This window comes from Pleurodeles waltl, chromosome 1_1, assembly GCF_031143425.1.
Source record: "Pleurodeles waltl isolate 20211129_DDA chromosome 1_1, aPleWal1.hap1.20221129, whole genome shotgun sequence".
In the NCBI taxonomy this organism is placed as follows: Eukaryota; Metazoa; Chordata; class Amphibia; order Caudata; family Salamandridae; genus Pleurodeles; species Pleurodeles waltl.
In genome coordinates, this window is record NC_090436.1 from 130,392,435 (window position 1) to 130,411,935 (window position 19,501).

Genomic DNA, 19,501 nt, shown 5'->3' on the forward strand with positions numbered 1-19,501 from the left:
GGTGATCATGCCTTATTCAGTTGTTGATGTGAGTGGTCAGCCAGGACTTGACGTAATGAAGATCTGCCATAATGTAATGGTGGAAGAGAACTGATTGTTGACAGCTTTAAAAAAAATCAAGCCCTTTAGCTTTTCATATTAATGCAGTGTGAGATTGGGACCACCATCTTGCAAAGTTTTTTTTTTTTTCATTTTTTTTTTTTTTTGTATGTTTATAATTTATTTCCAGATTGGGACTATTTCAAAGTCTGTCTCCTGCTTTGAAAAGGGCAATTGAGGGAGCATATTAATAAAAAAGAAATTGGCATGGGTCTTTTTTATCCAGAATCTTTGAATTTGTAATCATAAGAATTAGAACAGCTTTTGTTCTAAAACATTTTTCTATGCAACAGAAAAATCACATTCCCAAACATATGCTTCTAAAGTAATCAGCACTTTTTTACACTGATAAATAATGTCCTTTAAATCAAGTGTGCTCCCTTTCTGTAAACAGACTCAATTTCCATGAGGATGCCCTGGAACAGTTCTACGTTTTGTCCCCTGTGTAACTAGCTAGCATCCAATTTTAGGAATACTAATAGTCCTTCTTTTCTGTTTAGTAACCAGAATGCACATTGTAGGACGTTGGCTCTGTATATACTATCTCAGAGTGAAAGATAGTGTGCACAGTCTCCATGGGTTCCCCTTAGAGTTCGATAGTGACAAAATTAGATAATTCTAATGCTCTATTTTGTGGTAGTGTGGTCGAGCAGTAGGTTTATCAGAGGGTAGTATTAAGCATTTGTTCTACACACACAGGCAATAAATGAGGAACACACACTCAAAGCTAACTCCAGGCCAATAGCTTTTATATAGAAAAATATATTTTATTAATTTATTTGAGAACCACAAGATTCAAGACTTGAAGTAAATACATAAAATGCAAGGTACTCCACATAGGTAAGTAAGGAACTTTTGAATTAGAGCAGTAACATACACAATATAGGTTAAAATGGCAATAACCTATTTTAAAAGTGCAAAAATCAACAGTTCCTGGTGGAGGTAAGTATTGGTTAGTTTTTCAAGTAAGTAAGGCACTTACAAGTTCAGTTACCTGGGCATAGGCAGCCCACTGTTGGTGGCTCAAAAGTCACTGCACCAGCAACACAGGGCCAGTCATGTGCAGAGGTCTAAGGAGGGCCCAAAACACTTAAGTGCGTATGTAGAACAGGGTTGCTCCAGTTCCAGTCTGCCAACAGGTAAGTACCTGCGTCTTTGGAGGGCAGACTAGGGGGGTGTTGTAGAGCACTGGGGGGGACACAAGTAGGCACACAAAACACACCCTCAGCGGCACAGGGACGGCCGGGTGCAGTGTGCTTAGCAGGTGTTGGGTTTTCAATAGAAGTCAGTGGAGGGACACGGGGTCACTATAGAGGTGCTGGGAGGGCACGGGGGCTTCACGGGCCAGTCACCGATTGGGCTAGGCAGAGGGTCGCCTGATGGTCACTCCTGCGCTGGAGTTCGGTTCCTTTTGGTCCTGGGGGCTGCGGGTGCAGTGCTTGGTCCAGGCGTCTGGTTCTTTGTTCCAGGCAGTCGCGGTCAGGGGGAGCCTTTGGATCCTCTATGCATGCGTTGCTGTGGGGTGCAGGGTGGTCGTCTCAGGTTACTCACGGAGTTCCAGTTGCCTGGGAGTCCTCTCTGCGGTGTTAGTTCTCTGGAGCTCGAGCTGGGGGCGTCGGGTGCAGTATGTGAAGTTTCACGCTTCCGGTGAGAAGAGTGAGTTTGTTGGTAGTTGCCAAAAAGTTGCAAAGTTGTTGCTGTTTTTGAACAGTGCAGCTGCTCTCTGGAGTTTCTTGGTCCTTCTGGTTCAGGGCAGTCCTCTGAGGCTTCAGAGGTCGCTGGTCCCTGTCTGATGCGTCGCTGTGCAGGTTCTTTGAGTCTGGAGACAGGCCGTTAGGAGTGAGGCCAAAGCAGTTGTCTCCGTTGCCTCTGCAGGGCTTTCAGATCAGCAGTCCTTCTTCTTTGTGTAGGTTTCAGGAATCTGATTTCCTGTGTCGCCCCTAAATACTAAATTTAGGGGTGTGTTTAGGTCAGGAGGGCAGTAGCCAATGACTACTGTTCTGGAGGGTGGCTACACCCTCTTTGTGCCTCCTCCCTGAGGGGAGGGGGGGGCACATCCTTAATCCTATTGCGGGAATCCTCCAATCTCAAGATGGAGGATTTCTAAAGGCAGGGGTCACCTCAGCTCAGGACACCTTAGGGGCTATCCTGACTGGTGGATTGACACCTCCTTGTTTTTCTCATTATCTCCTCCAGCCTTGCCGCCACTAGCTGGGATTCCCTGGGATGCTGTAACAAAAGGCATGAGCCTTTGACGCTCACCGCCAGGTGTTACAGTTCCTGCATGGGGAGGTGAGAAGCACCTCCACCCAGTAAAGGCTTTGTTCCTGGCCACAGAGTGACAAAGGCACTCTCCCCATGTGGCCAGAAACTCGTCTAGTTGTGGCAGGCTGGCAGAAACTGGTCAGCCTAGCACTAGGAGTCAGACTGGTATTCAGGGGGCATCTCTAAGATGCCCTCTGGGTGCATTTTACAATAAATCCCACCCTTGCATCAGTGAGCATGGATTGTACTGAGAAGTTTGATACCAAACTTCCTAGATTTCAGTGTAGCCATTATGGAACTGTGTAGTTTGTGTTTGGCTCTTTATGGCTACCCTGCACTTACAATGTCTAAGGTTTTGCTTAGACACTGTAGGGGCATAGTGCTCATACACATATGCCCTCACCTGTGGTATAGTCCCCCCTGCCTTAGGGCTGTAGGCCCTGCTAGAGGGGTGACTTACCTATGCCACAGGCAGTGTGAGGTTGGCATGACACTCTGAGGGGAGTGCCATGTCGACTTCGTCATTTTCTCCCCACTAGCGCACACAAGCTGTGAGGCAGTGTGCATGTGCTGAGTGAGGGGTCCCCAGGGAGGCATAAGACATGCTGCAGCCCTTAGAGACCTTCCCTGGCATCACAGCCCTTAGTACCAGGGGTACCATTTACAAGGGACTTATCTGGGTGCCAGGGTTGTGCCAATTGTGGAGAATAGGAATAGGAAAGGAACACTGGTGCTGGGGCCTGGTTACCAGGGTCCCAGCACACTTTCAATCATAACTGGCATCAACAAAAGGCAAAACGTCAGGGGGTAACCATGCCAAGGAGGCATTTTCTTACACACATGGACCCACTTCTCACTGCCTTTTCCTTACAATTACCACAATGTTTTCCTCTGCAAAATCGGCTGTGAGCTTTACCATTTAGTTTTGTCCTTCTCCACTGATCATTCAGCCTACACCTATTTCGGTCTCTCGTAATCTTGGCTTTCTATTTCATCATTAGCTTTTTTTGTCCTGCAAATTGACATATTCGTGCTGATTAAAACACAACTCTCCAACATTCTCCCATCAGAAGAATATATCCTGGTCCAGAGACAGTGTTCTGCATCAGTGTGGCTTCTCAATAACATATAAAGCAATTATGCAATTGTCTGGAATACTGATGTGTGTAGTTTGACATAGAAAGACACCTGGTCAATATAAACCTTTTGACAATACTCATTCTCCCAACGAGGAACTAGATTAAACCACAATATTTCTATCGTTTTTAGCTTGTCAAAGAAAGGTATACTGATTTATGTTCTGAAAATGCCTCCATTTTATCATGTGATCATCACACCCATGTATCTGAACATAAAGATGGGTTCTACAGTAGATCAATGATTACAAGACATTTCTCTCAATTTTGATTCATCAATGCAATGTTTTTTCAGTCCTATCGAAATCTTGGACTATCTCCACTATATATTGATTTTCATTTGTGGGTATGTAGACTAAAGATGAAGTTGTTAATCATTATGCAGTGCGACGTACATGGTCTTTTTTTTGTCCATATTTCTACAGAATTTGCACTTTCTGCTATCACAGTGACTCCTGTTTGAAACACCAAATGTGAATTCAACAATGTGCCCTTGAGACATATACCAGCTTATCTGCCAGTATCTAGGGTACTACCGGACTTACATAATGACACATGAAGTGGGTCCTGGCAGCGTTGTGTCGGATAATTCAACCTTTAGCCAATGCGCTGTCACTATTTCCAAACGTCCTTTGCTTTTTAGACACATTAGCTAGCGCCACCCCAACAGACAGTTTAGAAATGTCTCCAATCCTATGTCCTTAAAGTCTGCATAATTGCAATTTTGTTGACTATTACTTTATCCAAATATATTTTTGCTTTTATGTTGCCATCCAGCACGTTTACACCTCCTAAGGTGGCCCCTTTTTTACCCCCCCCCCCCCCCCCCCCCCCCCTCTTTCAAGGTGCTTGCAGAGTAACAGACCTTAAAACGGAGCACAAGCTTCCACCAGCTGGGATGCAAGTCACATTTTAGACCCTGCATGCTGCTTCTCCCAAATACACTACTCATACCTTGCACTCCGCAGCCCTGTGTACGTTCTGCCCTTTCCTGGCACCTTTGCACGCAGATGTCCGCTCTCTGCTTGCAGCTGCCACCTTTGTACAATTAAGTGTCTGTGTACACTAAGAGCTGACCCCTTCTTTCTGGGATGGAATTTGCACCCCATTGTACCCTTGGCTTGAGACATTACTTTTATCAGCAAGTGCACCTCACATATGGTAATGTATTTAGAGTCGTGTCATGCTTCCTCATGTGATGTATACCAATACAAATAGTTGCTACACGAACAAACTGTTTCTATTTATGTTAAGTGTATGTACCAAAAAAGGGAACTTCGCTCAATGACCGGTGTAAAGGAAATAGTCAAAGTTCTGGCAGAAAAGGTTGGTTTTTAAGGCTTTCCTAAACTTAATATGGGGGAGGAAACGGATACATTTAATTTGAAGATGAAGTTTACTCCAAAGTCTTAGACCAAGACAGGGTAAAGCTCGGCCTCCAAGTCTTGAGGGTTGAAACTTTGGGAAAATAAACACCAATAAGTATTTGATTGAAGCTGTCGTCCGGTGGCATAGGGGATGAAGTGATGAAAGAGCGTTCTTTCATTAACATTGTCACATACCCTGTGCATAAGGCATGTCTTAAATTGAATACACTTTAACTGGAAGCCAGGGTCGTTCTGGCTCTGCTGACAGTCCGATTTTCTTATTTTACAGACTGGTTTTGAATTCTCTGCAGCTTAAGTAATCTAGAAGCCCCAAGTAAAGGATGTTACAGTTATCCGTTCTTGACATAATACAGGCAGTGACCTATTGAGTATGAATTTCATGTGAAGATAAAGGCAAAGACCTGTTTTTAATAGGTTCAAATAATAGTAGTTAATAATGACATGATTGGTTTGCGTAATAAAAGTGAGGCTGGAATCTAAATTGCCCCCTAAGGATTTGGTTGCCTTAGCAGGAGCCTATGCTTCACTCATTGGAGTGGGCCAAATAGTACGAATCAAGTTGCCTCTGTTGTTTCATAGTATAAGAATCTCGGACGTGCTGGCGTTCAGTATATATGTCAGTTGGTTCCCATCCGGCGTCGAACTTCATGGGGGCAGTTTGTCCCATTTAAAGGAGAGAAGCAGAGGACTGGGCTGGCTGCATGGGCACACCTATTATTGATCTTCATGATGGAAAAATCTTTACGCTAAGTTGTATGTGTAGGAATGTGAAAAGCATGAATCTATCCCTTATTTCAACCTCAAAACGTTTGTTAACGGTAAACACGTGTTTTCGTCCTATAGAACATGAATTACATGGGACATAGTTTTGTAAAAAGGAGTGGTAGTGACAGTGCTCAAACAGGAGAAATTTGCCTAAAGTCATGCATCTCATCACACACCCTATGTCTTCATTTCCTCTTTCTTTGCCCCCTGCAGAATGTTAGTGTCTGTTTATTGGCTGTACCCTTTAGACTGCTGTCATCGTCTGCCATGTGGAAGAACATGTCCCTCTAAACCCTCCCTGGTCATGTTCATTTGTCCCGCTCTCCTCACCTCTTATGGTTAATGATAAGTCCAATTTCTCATATTAGATGCTTCATTGCATTGTACCACTCGCTGGACTGGTATCTCTGTACCCCTCCACCTCTATTGAGAGTAACTACCCAGTGAGCATTTTTTGGCACATAATGGCCGGTAAGCAGCCCTCGTAGTCTTGCTCCACCTATGAATCTCTCTAGCCATATAGTGAAAATTCACAAAGATCAGTTAACTGGTTTCAGCAGATGTGTTCATGATTTACTAAACACCATGCAGATAATGATACTCTGAGTGGCTATTATTTATACTGATTCTTGATGTCCATTGTGATATTTTTGATACAGTATGAGTGGTCAAAGGCCAACAGTATATTCCATAATTACATTTGTTTCTATTTTCATATTCTAGGCCACTTGGACCCAGGATTTGTAACAGGCGGGAAACTGAATTCTGGGACTGCACAAGCCAATGAAGAAATCAAGATAGCCTCATCAGACAGTGAAGTAGAGATTGTAGGAGTACAAGAACATGCAAGGTATGAAGTCAACAGCATTACGCTTTGTTGTGGAGAAACTAAATGTAATCAATGCAAAATGAAAACTTTTCTTCACCTCGTTAGTTTATGTAAATTTCTAGAGTTTTCGACGTGTGAATGTGGAATTCACCAGTAGAATGTAAGTAAAAAGTTGTTGGTGGCCATCATTGTATTCTTTAGTAAACGAGTTTGCTGTGCTCCAAACCATATTCCCCCCTCCCCTCTTTTCCCCACAGTTTGATTACCACAGCTTAAGCAGTTGCATATTTCAACTCTGTCCAGTACTCAATTTTATATTTTTCTATGCTATCTAATGGCTACTATCAAGGCTATTAGTCGACATGACCATATTCACATCAGTGTACCAAGTTAAACTGCTCTACTGTTGTAAATCATAACCTACATATTTTAATTTACCTAGAAAATTGCATTCTGCTGCCATTGTTAAGCTGAACCGTAAATCTGCTGTATGAATGCAAATTGACTAAAGCGTTTTGGTGTGTGAGATATTCTGGTGTTGCTGGTATTGTCTCACTAATTTTAAATCGGAATCCTGGTAGAGTCTGTTTAGGGCCCCATGCCAATCCTGTAAAAGTCTGAGTGACTGCTTGCTACTAGAAGGAATGTCAAATCTGGCTGAGAAATATGTTTTTACTTTAGAAGGGGGCCGAAGAAAACCTTAAGGCACACATTTCATAGTGCAATAGTCTAACTTTTCTTGGCCTAAAACTGGGTCGTGCCTCATTTCTTTTTTACATTTTTTTATTTTATTTTACGTTTAGGCTTGTAGGAGGCCAGCCTCTGTATAGCCTGTACAAGGTATACCTTATGGTTTCTTCTTATTGCAATAGCTCACCATAGAAATATCCACAGGTGCCAGACTGGATCTGGTAAAGGTCTCCAAGCAGGACTCCCCAGTGTCACAAAGGTGGTACACAAAATTCTTCAAACATTTTCTGACGTTTTCATCATTTGTCATCTCTGAAGGTGTCTGGTTTTAAAGTTTCCCAAAATTATTATAAGCAGTTGTTCCTTTTTGATCTGTGCCATTTTCATATGGCTTCTGTGGACAGAGCAAAGTCCTTCCTGCAACCTATTTGCATTCATGGAGGCTACAAGGGAGCAGAAAGCCAAGTTATTCTGGGCTCAGGCCAGTAAGCAGGTTGCCAAACTGTTGTTTTCTCATACTCCAGGCAAGTCTCCTTATCAGGAGTGGCCATCCTCCAAAAGGTTTTAACAAAAAAAAGCTTAAGCAGCAACATAGGACAGAGAAATCTTCCTCCTCCTCCAGAAAAGATCATGTTCCCAGGACAGGTGCGTAACTAAAGCACTGTTCCCCAGTACTGGCCTCTTTGACCCCTCCTCCCTTTGAGGCCACCTGTACACTCCCTGCATCTAAGTCCATGGCTGCTGCTTTAGGAAACACCCAACACCCTTTTTATAGTTGGCAGTTGATGGTCTTTTTGCCCTAACTAGTACTAAACTTATGAAGTGGAGTCTCACATCCACATATCTCCATACCTAAATGACCGGATGGTGAAGGCAAATTCACCCCATTGCTCTCCAACCATGTGGCACACACTCTGTAACTTCGTCAGCTGGGATCCTCTGTTAACCATCAGCAATTCCTTCTTCTCTCCATCTCTGTGCTTGCTTTTCATTGAAATAATCTCCTTCTTCGGAGGGTTCTAACAATTGGGATATGATTGTGAGGTTTAAGACTTGGACGAATTGTCTTTTTTTTTAATGCTTTGCCAATGGGCCTTATGGCCTTGTGTATCATCCTTGTCACTGTTAGAGCAAGAGGACCCCATTTCTGCTGCAGTGAGAATTTGAACTATGGCGCCCCCACATCTGGAATGGTTAGTGTGGCCCATCAGATATAAAGTGAGTCTACTGTTTTGAGAAACCCGGCTCTTTTGGCCATGGTGAACGATGCACCTACCAATGGCGGAGCAGCCATTTGAGGGACATAAATTTATTGTCTTTGGTTGCCAAGGGAACAGTGCATGTACATTTTTCTGCAGACAGTCCACCTTGCCTTTTGTCCTTCTGTTAGGGGGTCAGGTGGCAACACACATCAGTCGACTACCTAAAAAAATCAAGTGAGAATACGGTCCATGGAGCCTTTTTTGGTGACAGCACACCTTGCTTTTAAACTGAATCTACTGATGAATGCCTTGAACAGGTCTGTGGATGACCACAAATAGTTTTTTCTTCCTGTCTTGAAGTTTGTTTCCTTTTCATAGTTGAGACTCCTGCGCTTTGAGTTATATAATTAGTCTTGTCCAGTTAGTCCTCTCTGTCTACAGTTCCTACGTATAGGTTCTGATATATTAGAACTCCGTGTTCTTGTGATTCAATAGAATGGTCGGGTGCTCTGACTTCATGGGTGGTTGAGTGTTGCCAAGTAAATGTATTTAATCTTCTTCTCATGTTGCATATTATCCTATCTGATAGTCCATCAAACCAATTTATGACACCTGAGACAAATTAATTTCTTGGTGTCAAGGGAGAGCCTTGAGTCCTTCAGGACTCAGCTTTCTGATGTTTTACTTGTTGCATTTCCTCTGGCCCAGTAGGATCTGGCTGAATCTACGTCCAGTTGCTACTTACCACAGCATCTCATTTATTCTGTCTTCCTGACCATCCTTCACACTTGAGGTTGCCTTTGGTCAGGTTTCCTAAGAGTTGGTTATACATGTTTCCTCACATTAATTGATAGTGGGGCCTGAATTTTGTTCTGCTGTTCCTTACAGTCTTGCCATTGGAGCCTCTTTACAGTTGCCTTTTGCGCATGGTGATCTTGGAGACAACTTTTGTGGTGGCCATTACGTTGGCTTACAGGGTCAACAGTTTTAGGTTCTGTGATCCAGCCTAACAACACATTTTACTCTTTTTGCCTAATGTGGTGTCTACATCCCATAATTGTCAATCTCTTACTGGACTCTTACTATCCCTTCTTTTTTGATCAAACATAGTTAAGGTGGATGATTAGCCTTTTCTTGGCTTTGCGGTGACAAACTTTGTCCTTGAGGTTGCTCTTTGAATAAAATCTGACATGGCGTGGTGAAGAGGAAACTATCTGGAGTTTTTTAGGGCCTACTCCACTGGGGACAAGGACATTTCAAGGTGCTTGTCCAGGGTTTTAGTAGTTGACGTTTGTTCAGTGGCAGCCTGGTTTTTGCTTTCTATGTTTGCCAAGCTCGACTTTGTGGCTTCACTGGGAAGGAGCAGTAACCCATTTGCAAGGGTGGTTTTGCATACATTTCTTCTCTTATTGACACTTCATAGTGCCGCCTGTTGGGTACTGCTTTGTTACAATTTCTTAAGCTGAGGTGTCTGGGTGAAGAAATATCCCCTATATCTGATAACTGGTTTATGGTGGATTCTCTTTCTTCTGCAAATGATTCACCCCTCTGCTTTCTCTCCTTCTGAGGTTGTGCCAATACTAGAAAGATTCCGCTGTATGTTCCTGTTGACACGTAACGCCTATCTAGTTTTCCCCTTAGACCGTGGTTGGGGCCAGGAAAAAAAAAGACAGATCTGGCACCAGCCTGCTAGGCAGCGCCATGTCTAGTTTAATCTTGTCATGTCCAAGGCTGTGGAACCGTAGAGTGGTGTCACTGTGCGCCTCTTGGTGATGGTGGTAGCTATTGCTTGTAGATGGTTTTTGGATCCAGTCTGGGCTATGGGTATTTTCATGAGGTGGGAAATCTGCAGGACGATGGAGTATCCATCAGTCTTACTTTCTCATTACTAAGAATTTGCTAAATTAAACCCACGGCCTCAGAGTTGGTCTTGAAAATTTGGATCTGACCTTTGGTGCATACTGTTCCATTTAGTTGGCGCCTCCATACTAGGGTAAAACGCCCATATACGGGGTAATAGGTTATGCACATTTTCTTATGTTAACTTGAGAATAACATTTCTACTCTCAAGGGAGGCCACTATAATACTGAGAACAATAATGGAGTGAAAGGTTCTGTGATTGGCCATATTTTAGAGAGGGGTGTCTTTGATACACAAATATGTTCAAAAGTTCACTGACGCTCCATTTATAGTGACACTGATTTAACCTAGAACCTTATTCCAAACATTTGCAAGGAAACACAGTAATGTTTTCTTTACCGTTAAAATACCCCCAGTTTCCCAACTGGCCTATATTCTATTGGTGAATCCTCAAAAATGCTGCAGTAATTACAGTTGTGTGCTGCAAAGTTTGTATATTGATATAAACATTTTCAAATTGATGGTACAGTACCCTGGACATCTGATAAATCAACTTCTGCTACTCAAGGATTCTAGAAACTTTGTGTGAGAAAAGGAGTACTTTGAGCATAGTGGATCATATTTTATTTGCTGAAAACTAGGATGCACTTTATAAAATTCTGCTCGCTTTGTTAGTCGCAGAGAGGGCTCTTTCTGAGAGTCCCTGATTGAAAAACAGCTACACCCTAGAAAAAGTCACTAAAACTATAAAAATGGATGTAGGTCACGTTGGCCTTTAAACAATTAGTTGACTGGCAGGTGAAAGGAAGTAGACACAAGGATTTGATTTGCCATTTCATGAACCCTTCTTCGTGCATCTGTGAGCGAGCATGCACAATTCATCCCAAACACTGTTTTACTCCCCTACCATCCAATCCTTATTTAGCAAACTGTTAATTAAACACAGAAGTCAGAAGGCCATTATTGCCTCCAGACTATTCTACAATCGCAATCATGGTCTTATCTGTTAGACTGAGAGCAAAATGCAAAATTACAAAATGACCTAGTTTAAAAGCCTCAGCAAACATTCAGAACGCCACTATCAACACAGTTACAGAGATGAGAGGACAGAAAACAAATGAGTTGAAGAGGTCCTGGAAGGCAGAGACAGTTTCTCCAGATAACAGGAATGTTATTGCACTCTGCCTACCAACATACCACTGGATACCATGCTCAACATAGTGCGCACAAAGGGTGACAAGACCTTGGAGCCAGCAGCACGGAGAGTCAAATGGGAGACAGGCGAGTACTTAAGACCAATGCCTGACAAATATGCTATTGGAACACACACTCAAGTTTGACGAACTATTGTCTGCAGTTTTAGATACTAAGGGCCTGATTTAAACCTTGGCGGACGGCGGAGGCCGTCCGCCAAGGTTCCGCCGCCAAATGACCGCACCGCGGTCACAAGACCGCGGCGGCCATTCTAACATTTCATCTGGGCCGGCGGGCGCTCTCCAAAGAGCGCCCGCCGGCCCAGAGGAAATGCCCCTGCAACGAGGACGCCGGCTCAGAATTGAGCCGGCGTAGTTGCAGGGGTGCGATGGGTGCAGTTTGCACCCGTCGCGTATTTCAGTGTCTGCATGGCAGACACTGAAATACTTTGCTGGGCCCTCTTACGGGGGCCCCTGCAGTGCCCATGCCATGGGCATGGGCACTGCAGGGGCCCCCAGGGGCCCCGCGGCACCCCCTACCGCCATCCTGTTCCTGGCGGGAGACCCGCCAGGAACAGGATGGCGGTAGGGGGTGTCAGAATCCCCATGGCTGCGGAGCGCGCTCCGCAGCCATGGAGGATTCCCCTGAGCAGTGGAAAGTCGGCGGGAGACCGCCGACTTTCCGCTTCTGACCGCGGCTGAACCACCGCGGTCAGAATGCTCGTGGGAGCACCGCCAGCCTGTTGGCGGTGCTCCCGTGGTCGGTGGCCGCCGCCAGGGTCAGAATGACCCCCTAAATCTACATTGGGGTCGAAAATTGATGCATTACACATTGATATGGGGCACATGCACGAAAGGCATAAAACTGGAGGAGCGGGTGGATGTTATGGAGTCGATGCCGGGTACCCTCCTCCACCTCACAGTCAGGGACACTGGGAAACAGTTGCGAACGCTGAAGGATGACATCAACTCCCTCCGGAGACGGAAGGTTGACCAAAAGGGTCGGTCAAAGTGCAATAACATAAGGATAGTGAGCCTGCCTGAAAAAGTAGATGACCCAAGCATGGTTCGCTCGGACCGTCTTACAAGGCAAACAGTCGATGTTCTCGTCAGTTGAGCATGCCCACAGGTCCTGGGTAGAGTTACCCCAATACCCCCCTAACTCTCCCCCCACCCTCCCCCACCCCTTTGCCACCTTCCAGGTGCTCCTCCCTGTGGCTGCCTGTCTCTTTATTTACAGAGATAGGGATTATATCCTACAGGTGACACAGACAAGCATTATTTGACTGTATCGGTTGTGTTGGGGTGTGTGTGAAAGAGGTGAGGTGTTTGTGGGGGGAGTGGTGGGTTTAGCGGGGGGAAGAGACATTGACTTGGGGAATAGACTTACAACACAGTACCAATGACCACTGATAATGTATTGCAGGGGGGCTTCAGTCCTTGTTGTGACTTTGAACATGCAGGGGTTTGTCAGTTATTAGAAAAGATACCAAGTTCATTAGTACTTACACAGGCGTAGGATCCAGATAGCGTTACTCCAGGAAATGCACCTCACTGCACCAGCATTAAAGGATGTGCACAAACGCTGGAAAGGCACATTAATCGCTTCTACTTACTCCAGCTATGCTAGAGGAGTCCTTATATGAGTGGCCCCAGAGGAACCACTAGCAGTACAGCACACCAAACTAGACCCAGAAGGGAGATATGCGATACTAGAGGGCTTTTAGATGGACACCCCATTACACTAATCTCCCTATATGCCTTCGACAGTAACTATGCATCATTCCCACACTCCTTAGCCCCAGCACGTTTGCAAGATGCCTTGGCTCCATGCTATTGGCGTGGAGACTTTAATTGCACTCCGAACTTAGAATTTGATCTGTTCTGGCTGCCAACTCCAGGGGCATAACCCACTGCTCTTACACATCACTTATGCAGATAGGCTACCAATAACAAAGTTATGGATGCTTGTTATACACCCTAATACCAAGGAATACTCATATTATTCAGGCCTACACAATTTACACACAAAAGTAGATCTTTTTTGTTGTTGTACCCTTAACACACTTGTAAAGGCTAGAACAGTGGAATACCTTGGGCGTCCTGTGTCAGACTGCTGTCCTTTACAAATACCTGCTGTGTTGGGGATGGTCTCGCCCCCATATCCCGACCTGGCACCTCCCCACAAATGCCCTATACGGTGCAGCATTTCGTACTGACCTTACTGACCACATAACTCAATATTTTAAGGAAAACACTAATACAGCTTCAAGCATTGGTACAGAGTGGGATGCATTCAAAGCAGTGGTCCTAGGTCACACGATTAAAGCAGTATATGGGGGTCAAAGTAACTCTACACACTTGAAACAGTCATTAGGAAATATGAACTACTGCCCGTTGACCAGGCAGCTGCCACCGACTAGCCCAGTCCAAACACCTGTATAAGACAACACTGGAGAAACTGAGCTCCTTCGACTATCCTGAATATCTAGCCAGAAAACACAAGGAGGGAGACAAAGCAGGCAGTCCATTAGCATAGCTCCTCCGTTCGGATTTGCCCAGTGCCCCCATCACAGCAATTGGGGATACAATGGGCCTCCTGCTTAATACCCAAGAGGACGCCAATACTGCTCTTAAGTCCTATTATACTACATTTTATGCAGCCTCCCTGCAAGTGGACCACTCAATAACCTCCTTCATGAAGGAGTTTAACACCCCCCAAATATAGGCCTCTCAACGGGAAGACTTAGAAACACCCCTCACAGACACTGAAATAATTGAAGCAATAGCACAGATGGCACGGGGAAAGACACCAGGAGCCGATGGCTGGCCAGTGGAATTCTACTTGACACTTCAATTTCAACTAGCCCCACACCTCCTTAAACTCCTATGCAGTGGTTGTGCTGCTGCCAACTCTGATGGAGGTAGTGTTGGTGGTATTGCCTAAACCCGACTGAGACCTGTTGCTCCCGGGCTTGTACCGCCCACTCACATTCTTAAATACCGATTGCCAAATCCTTGGCAAAAAAAGTGTTGGCCTATCATTTGATCCCTGTAGTACAACACATGATACACTCTGACCAAAATGGGTTTATACCTGGCAGGAATAGGTTCCTGAACCATCGCAGCTTAAACTCATTGATGGACTGGACACAAACATCGGGTAGTTGCATCCCTTGACGTTTGACACCTTGGGATGGAAATACCTGATAGAAGTTCTCTGTAGATTCAGGATTGGCCCCAGATTCCTGAAATGGGTACCATTGTTATATAACTTGCCTCTTGCCTGAGTGAAGACTGGTGCAGCTATATCAGATACATTCACTATTGAGCACAGCACTCCTCAGGTTTGTCCCATGTCACCGATCATCTTCGCACTGGCCATGGAACCACTGGCATTGTGCACTTAGACGTCAGGCACCCAACTGGGGACTATTCTGGAACTCAGTGGCACATAATCTCTATGTATGTGGACAGTGAGCTTTGGAATGACAGTTTAGTAATTGCGAAATTAATGACACTGCTGAAGTGATTTGGAGACTCCTCTGGTTTGCGTGTAAATTGGGATAAATCTCACTTTTTCCCACAGAGACACTTCTCAGCAGAGCAACGTCAGATGCTCCTTCTCACCTTGCTTCCTTGGTCCTGCGATTTGATCAGATATTTGGGGGTACACATTTATCACACACATAGATACCTGGTGGAGGGCAACCTGGGCAGGGTACTGCCAGGTGCTCGATCCTCACTACCATTCTGCACATGCTTACCCCTCTCCGCAATGGGCGGGTTACTATATCTAAAATGTTGCTCCTCCCCATATATTAAATTTATTTTCCGCTCTCCCCATCCTAATCCCGCAAAAGATATTTAAAGAATTACACTCCCTCCTGATTCCCTTGATATGGAGCAAGGAAAGATGACGAGTGGTGCTTACTAAGTTATATGCACCATTACAGCAGGGTGGTCTGGGTGCACCCAATTATGTGTATTTAACTATGCAGCTGCACAACTCAAGTGGCCCACCCGCTGGATAACAAATCATAAGCTAGCTGAATTGAACTTAAAACTTGGGGAACCCTATTCCACTTGGGTACTGAAATGGCTACTGGGATCGTACACAGTGATCACTAAGGCCGCCAAAAATATTATAATGAGAACGATGAAGGTATGCTGGACTACATACATAACCAAGGTGCTCCCTAATCCCCCTTACATCCCAGAATTGCCTCTATGGGTGATGCCAGGCTGTGTAGAGGGTGGCTCACTCCCTGATGCACACAGATGGATGGAATACGGGCTCACAAGATGGAGCGGCCTCTTCAATGATAAAATACTCTGGTCACTTGACAGTCTGGAGGCTGATTACGGTATACCCCGGGCTCCTTTTTACTATACGCCTCACTAATGATGCATCTCTACAAAGTCTGGCACAGAACGCACGATGAACCTGACACCTCAAAGTTACTGCATCTCGTACTTACTCATGAGGCTAACCACTGTTCTTGCACCATGGTCCCCTGTTTGCAAATTAATTTGCCCTTTCTAGCCTGTAGCAGTGGAGTTTATGAAGAGCAACCCTAAGAAACGAGGCTTTACACATGCAGATGACCAAAGAGAAGAAAGGAATAACCAGAAAATCGTAGGTCCACAAACCCTACAAAAAACTACGTTCAAACTTGCTGTAGACCATGAATTGTTAGTGACAGAAAGACGATGCCCATAAGTCATGCCAAGCTCTGCACCACCACCTGCGAAGCTTCTGGGTGCGTAGAAAATGTGCAGAGTATTCAAATATCCACCACATTTTTACTTTCATGGGTTCTCCATTTATAATTATAAGCACTTAATTGTCCTGTGGGAAGTCTAGCATAAATTTTGCAAAAAAAAAAAAAATGTTTTTCACTTTTTGTTTAAAAGTCATCTTAATGTAAAATAATTTAGCAGCTAATTAAAAGGCTATATTGTTGATTTCCAATTATGTTCTGTACAATCAATAACCTGTTTAAAAGTTTGAGAAGGGGAACTAAGTGACCAAAAAAATCCTATTTCACAAACCCTTTTTTAATGGAAATGAAGGGAAATGACAGGGGGTGTAGCCATATCTGCTGAAGCCATGTAGTGTTGGAAAGCGTTAAGCTTGAAGGAATCCCAGCCCTGCTGTATTCTATCAAGTTGTCCCAGCAGTGGTTACTTAAGTCTTTTTTTCATATTCCTGGTGACAGGATCCTGAAACACTGAGGTTGGTCTTTCTTTCCATTGGGAATCTTTCCAAACCTTCTTTGAAAATTCTCAGTGTCACGTAGGACTTAGAGTATTTTTATATTATTTACCAACATGGAATATTTTTCTTCCTTCACCAAAAATGACATCTTTTTGTGACATGCCATTGATGCGACACAGTCAGATCCTCATGATCTGTATATTGTTTGCCTTTCCAGATACCCATTTTCCTGACACACATGCCAGCACAGCACAACATATTTTAAGGTGCATTTTATAGGACCAAGACTCGCCTTATAGGACAAAATCCTGCTTCTTGCACTTTGGGAGAAAGAGTGCAGACATCAGAGTCCCGCTTGGGACGACCAGGAAAGTCAGGAGAGCAACGAGAAGTGGGGACCAGTGCTCCCGTTTCCTACAGTGGCTACCTGTCTATGTTGAATGCTGATTCGCCTTTGAGGAGGCATTCAGTGTTGGAGAAGCATAGACCATTAGACTTTGAGGGAGTCTACATTATTTAAGGGCCACTTGATACTGAGACATAGTGGCACATCAGCCTTTCTTCACCGGTTTAGTGAATGTGTTTGCTAGCTTCAATCACAGACACATCTTTGATTTCATACTCTGAATATTTATATGTGCCTTCCCCTACCTGATACTCTATTCTGGCAGTTGAAGTACCAGATTCCCTGCCTCAAAGTCCAGTAGCCACTTCATTCCACTGCTCCTATGGAGACTTTCAGCTGCAGAGACACAACCCCAGTCACACTCTTAAGGCTACACCTGATACAGGTATGCCAAAGACACTCAAAGGAGGAAGAAAGAATCAGTTGAGTGCTTATTCCACTGTTCCTCCTGATAAGGAGAGTAAGCAGACAACATCCGGAGGAAACACTGTAGCACATCAGCAATGAGAATGTAAACTGCCAGTGCTACTGCCCTCCTGCACAGATACATCAGATGCCTTCGGGATTTGTTTTGTCAATTTTCGCTCATAACTTGCCTGAAACAAGATAATAGAAGTTCATGGAGAGTCTAAATTAAGACATGGTGGTCCCCTAGCTAATGATTAGAGCTGCTGAAGGTAATTCAGATCTAGCCACTCATAGCTATTGAGACGGCATAGCATGCATATTCCCTTGACTAGCTCACCGGCCTTCTAAAAGAGTGAGAGTGAGAGACTATATATATATATCATTACACACTCAGATGGGGTATAGCATCTCCAACTACCTGAGAGTGGAAAGAAATCTCAAAAGATAGAGCTGAATATTGTGTGAAATGCCTATTCTCTGAGATTCGTAAGGCCGCCACCAGCAGTACCTCCAAAATAGTCACACCATCTTTATAAACTTTATCAGGAGGTCAGCATCCTTCGTCTGAGCAGGCAGTGGAAAGGGTTCCACGTCCTTAGAAAGAACTTTGAATGAATGTAAACAAAAATAAGTTCAGGCCTATTCTAGTCCTCAAACAGCAAACAAATGGATGCGGGAAGACAAGTTCAGGATGCTAGAACTTTTCACAGTTCTCTCAGGAAATAAGCTATGCGCCATAATCTTCAAGATGTTTGTTTCTATATTCCTGCTGCAAAGAAACATTGATGCTCCTGAGATTCGTTGGAGGCAATGAATGTTGCTAGTACAAGGTCCTTCCTTTTTGCCTGAAGTGAACATAGAGAATGTTTTCAAAGTGCAAGGAATGGTGCATCTCATGAAACAGAAGATCTTATTTTAGTCTTTTCAAGATGATAGTTTGATGAATTTCTCTACGTCACAACAAGCTCTTCAGCATTTCCAGTTAACCTTTTCCACTCTGAGTCGACTGGGTTTGCTTGTCAATCACGAAAATTGCCATCAACCCCCAGCAGTAAAGTGGTGTTGGACACCCTTATCGCAAAAGTGTATCCTCACACATCCAAAAGGATGTCATGCTTCATCATCGGTACAGCTCCTTCGTCAGACCGGTGCTGCAATGTCTGACGGGCACCACCCCAAATGGGGGGGCTCTTTGCCGGAGATCTTTTACAATGATGGTGCCATGACCCCAGGATTGAGTAGGGAAAAGAAGGAGATCAAAATAGAAAATGATTAAAATTGGCTCTCAAAACCTCCAACGGGTAAATAATTTATTGAACCAGCTGGAAGGCAGGGATCAAGATTTTAAAAAAGGGGTGTAGTCAAACGAGTGAAACAGAAATAATGATCAATATCTCTATAGAAAAATGAGTGGGAGGGAGGACGGACAATTTTCAAACCAACCCTTTTCATGGGTCAACATGTTTCGCATCCTAGTGGCCCAAACGGGTCCGTTGATGCTTCGTCAGGACCTAGTTGACTATCCATATCTCCTAATCAAAAAGGACAAATGTTTTTGGATGTGTGAGGTTATTTGCTCCTAAATTTTAGGACTCCCACATGTGTTTTCTTCCTTCCTATTGGAACAGTGTATTTATATATTTTCTATAGCTTCTAAGGAAATATCCTATCTCCTAAAACTAAGAGGTGTAGCCAAAGCCCTACAGGCATTTTAGACTGCCTGCAAAACAAAGTCCCTTCTTGTGTAAACAGACAACATGACAACTCTGCACTACTTGAAAAAACAAGGCGTGGCACAATCCAGAATGTTGTCACAGGAAGTGCAGTTGACCTGAAAGTGGCCCATAACCAGGAAGACGTCTAGAATGCTCAAGTGGATTTGCTAAGCAGGATCTTCAAGCAAACCACGAGTGGGTCCTAAACGATGTTGTTATGAACGGCCTCTTCTGCAACTTGAGTTCTGCTCAGTTAGTCTTTTCACAAGCACAGACAAGCACAGACAACAAGAAATGGCCAGACTTTGCTTCCATGTGCTACC

The 19,501-nt window shown here is 44.2% G+C and overlaps 1 protein-coding gene across 2 annotated transcripts in view; it reads left to right on the forward strand.

Annotated features, from left to right (window-relative positions):
• ARK2N (arkadia (RNF111) N-terminal like PKA signaling regulator 2N) overlaps positions 1-19,501 on the forward strand; it is a 134,418-nt gene that overhangs the window by 93,901 nt on the left and 21,016 nt on the right. For both annotated transcript variants that reach the window (XM_069218863.1, XM_069218865.1), the window contains one exon: positions 6,377-6,503. In XM_069218863.1, coding sequence (XP_069074964.1) covers positions 6,377-6,503 — 127 coding nt within the window. The remainder of the gene's footprint in view (positions 1-6,376; positions 6,504-19,501) is intronic.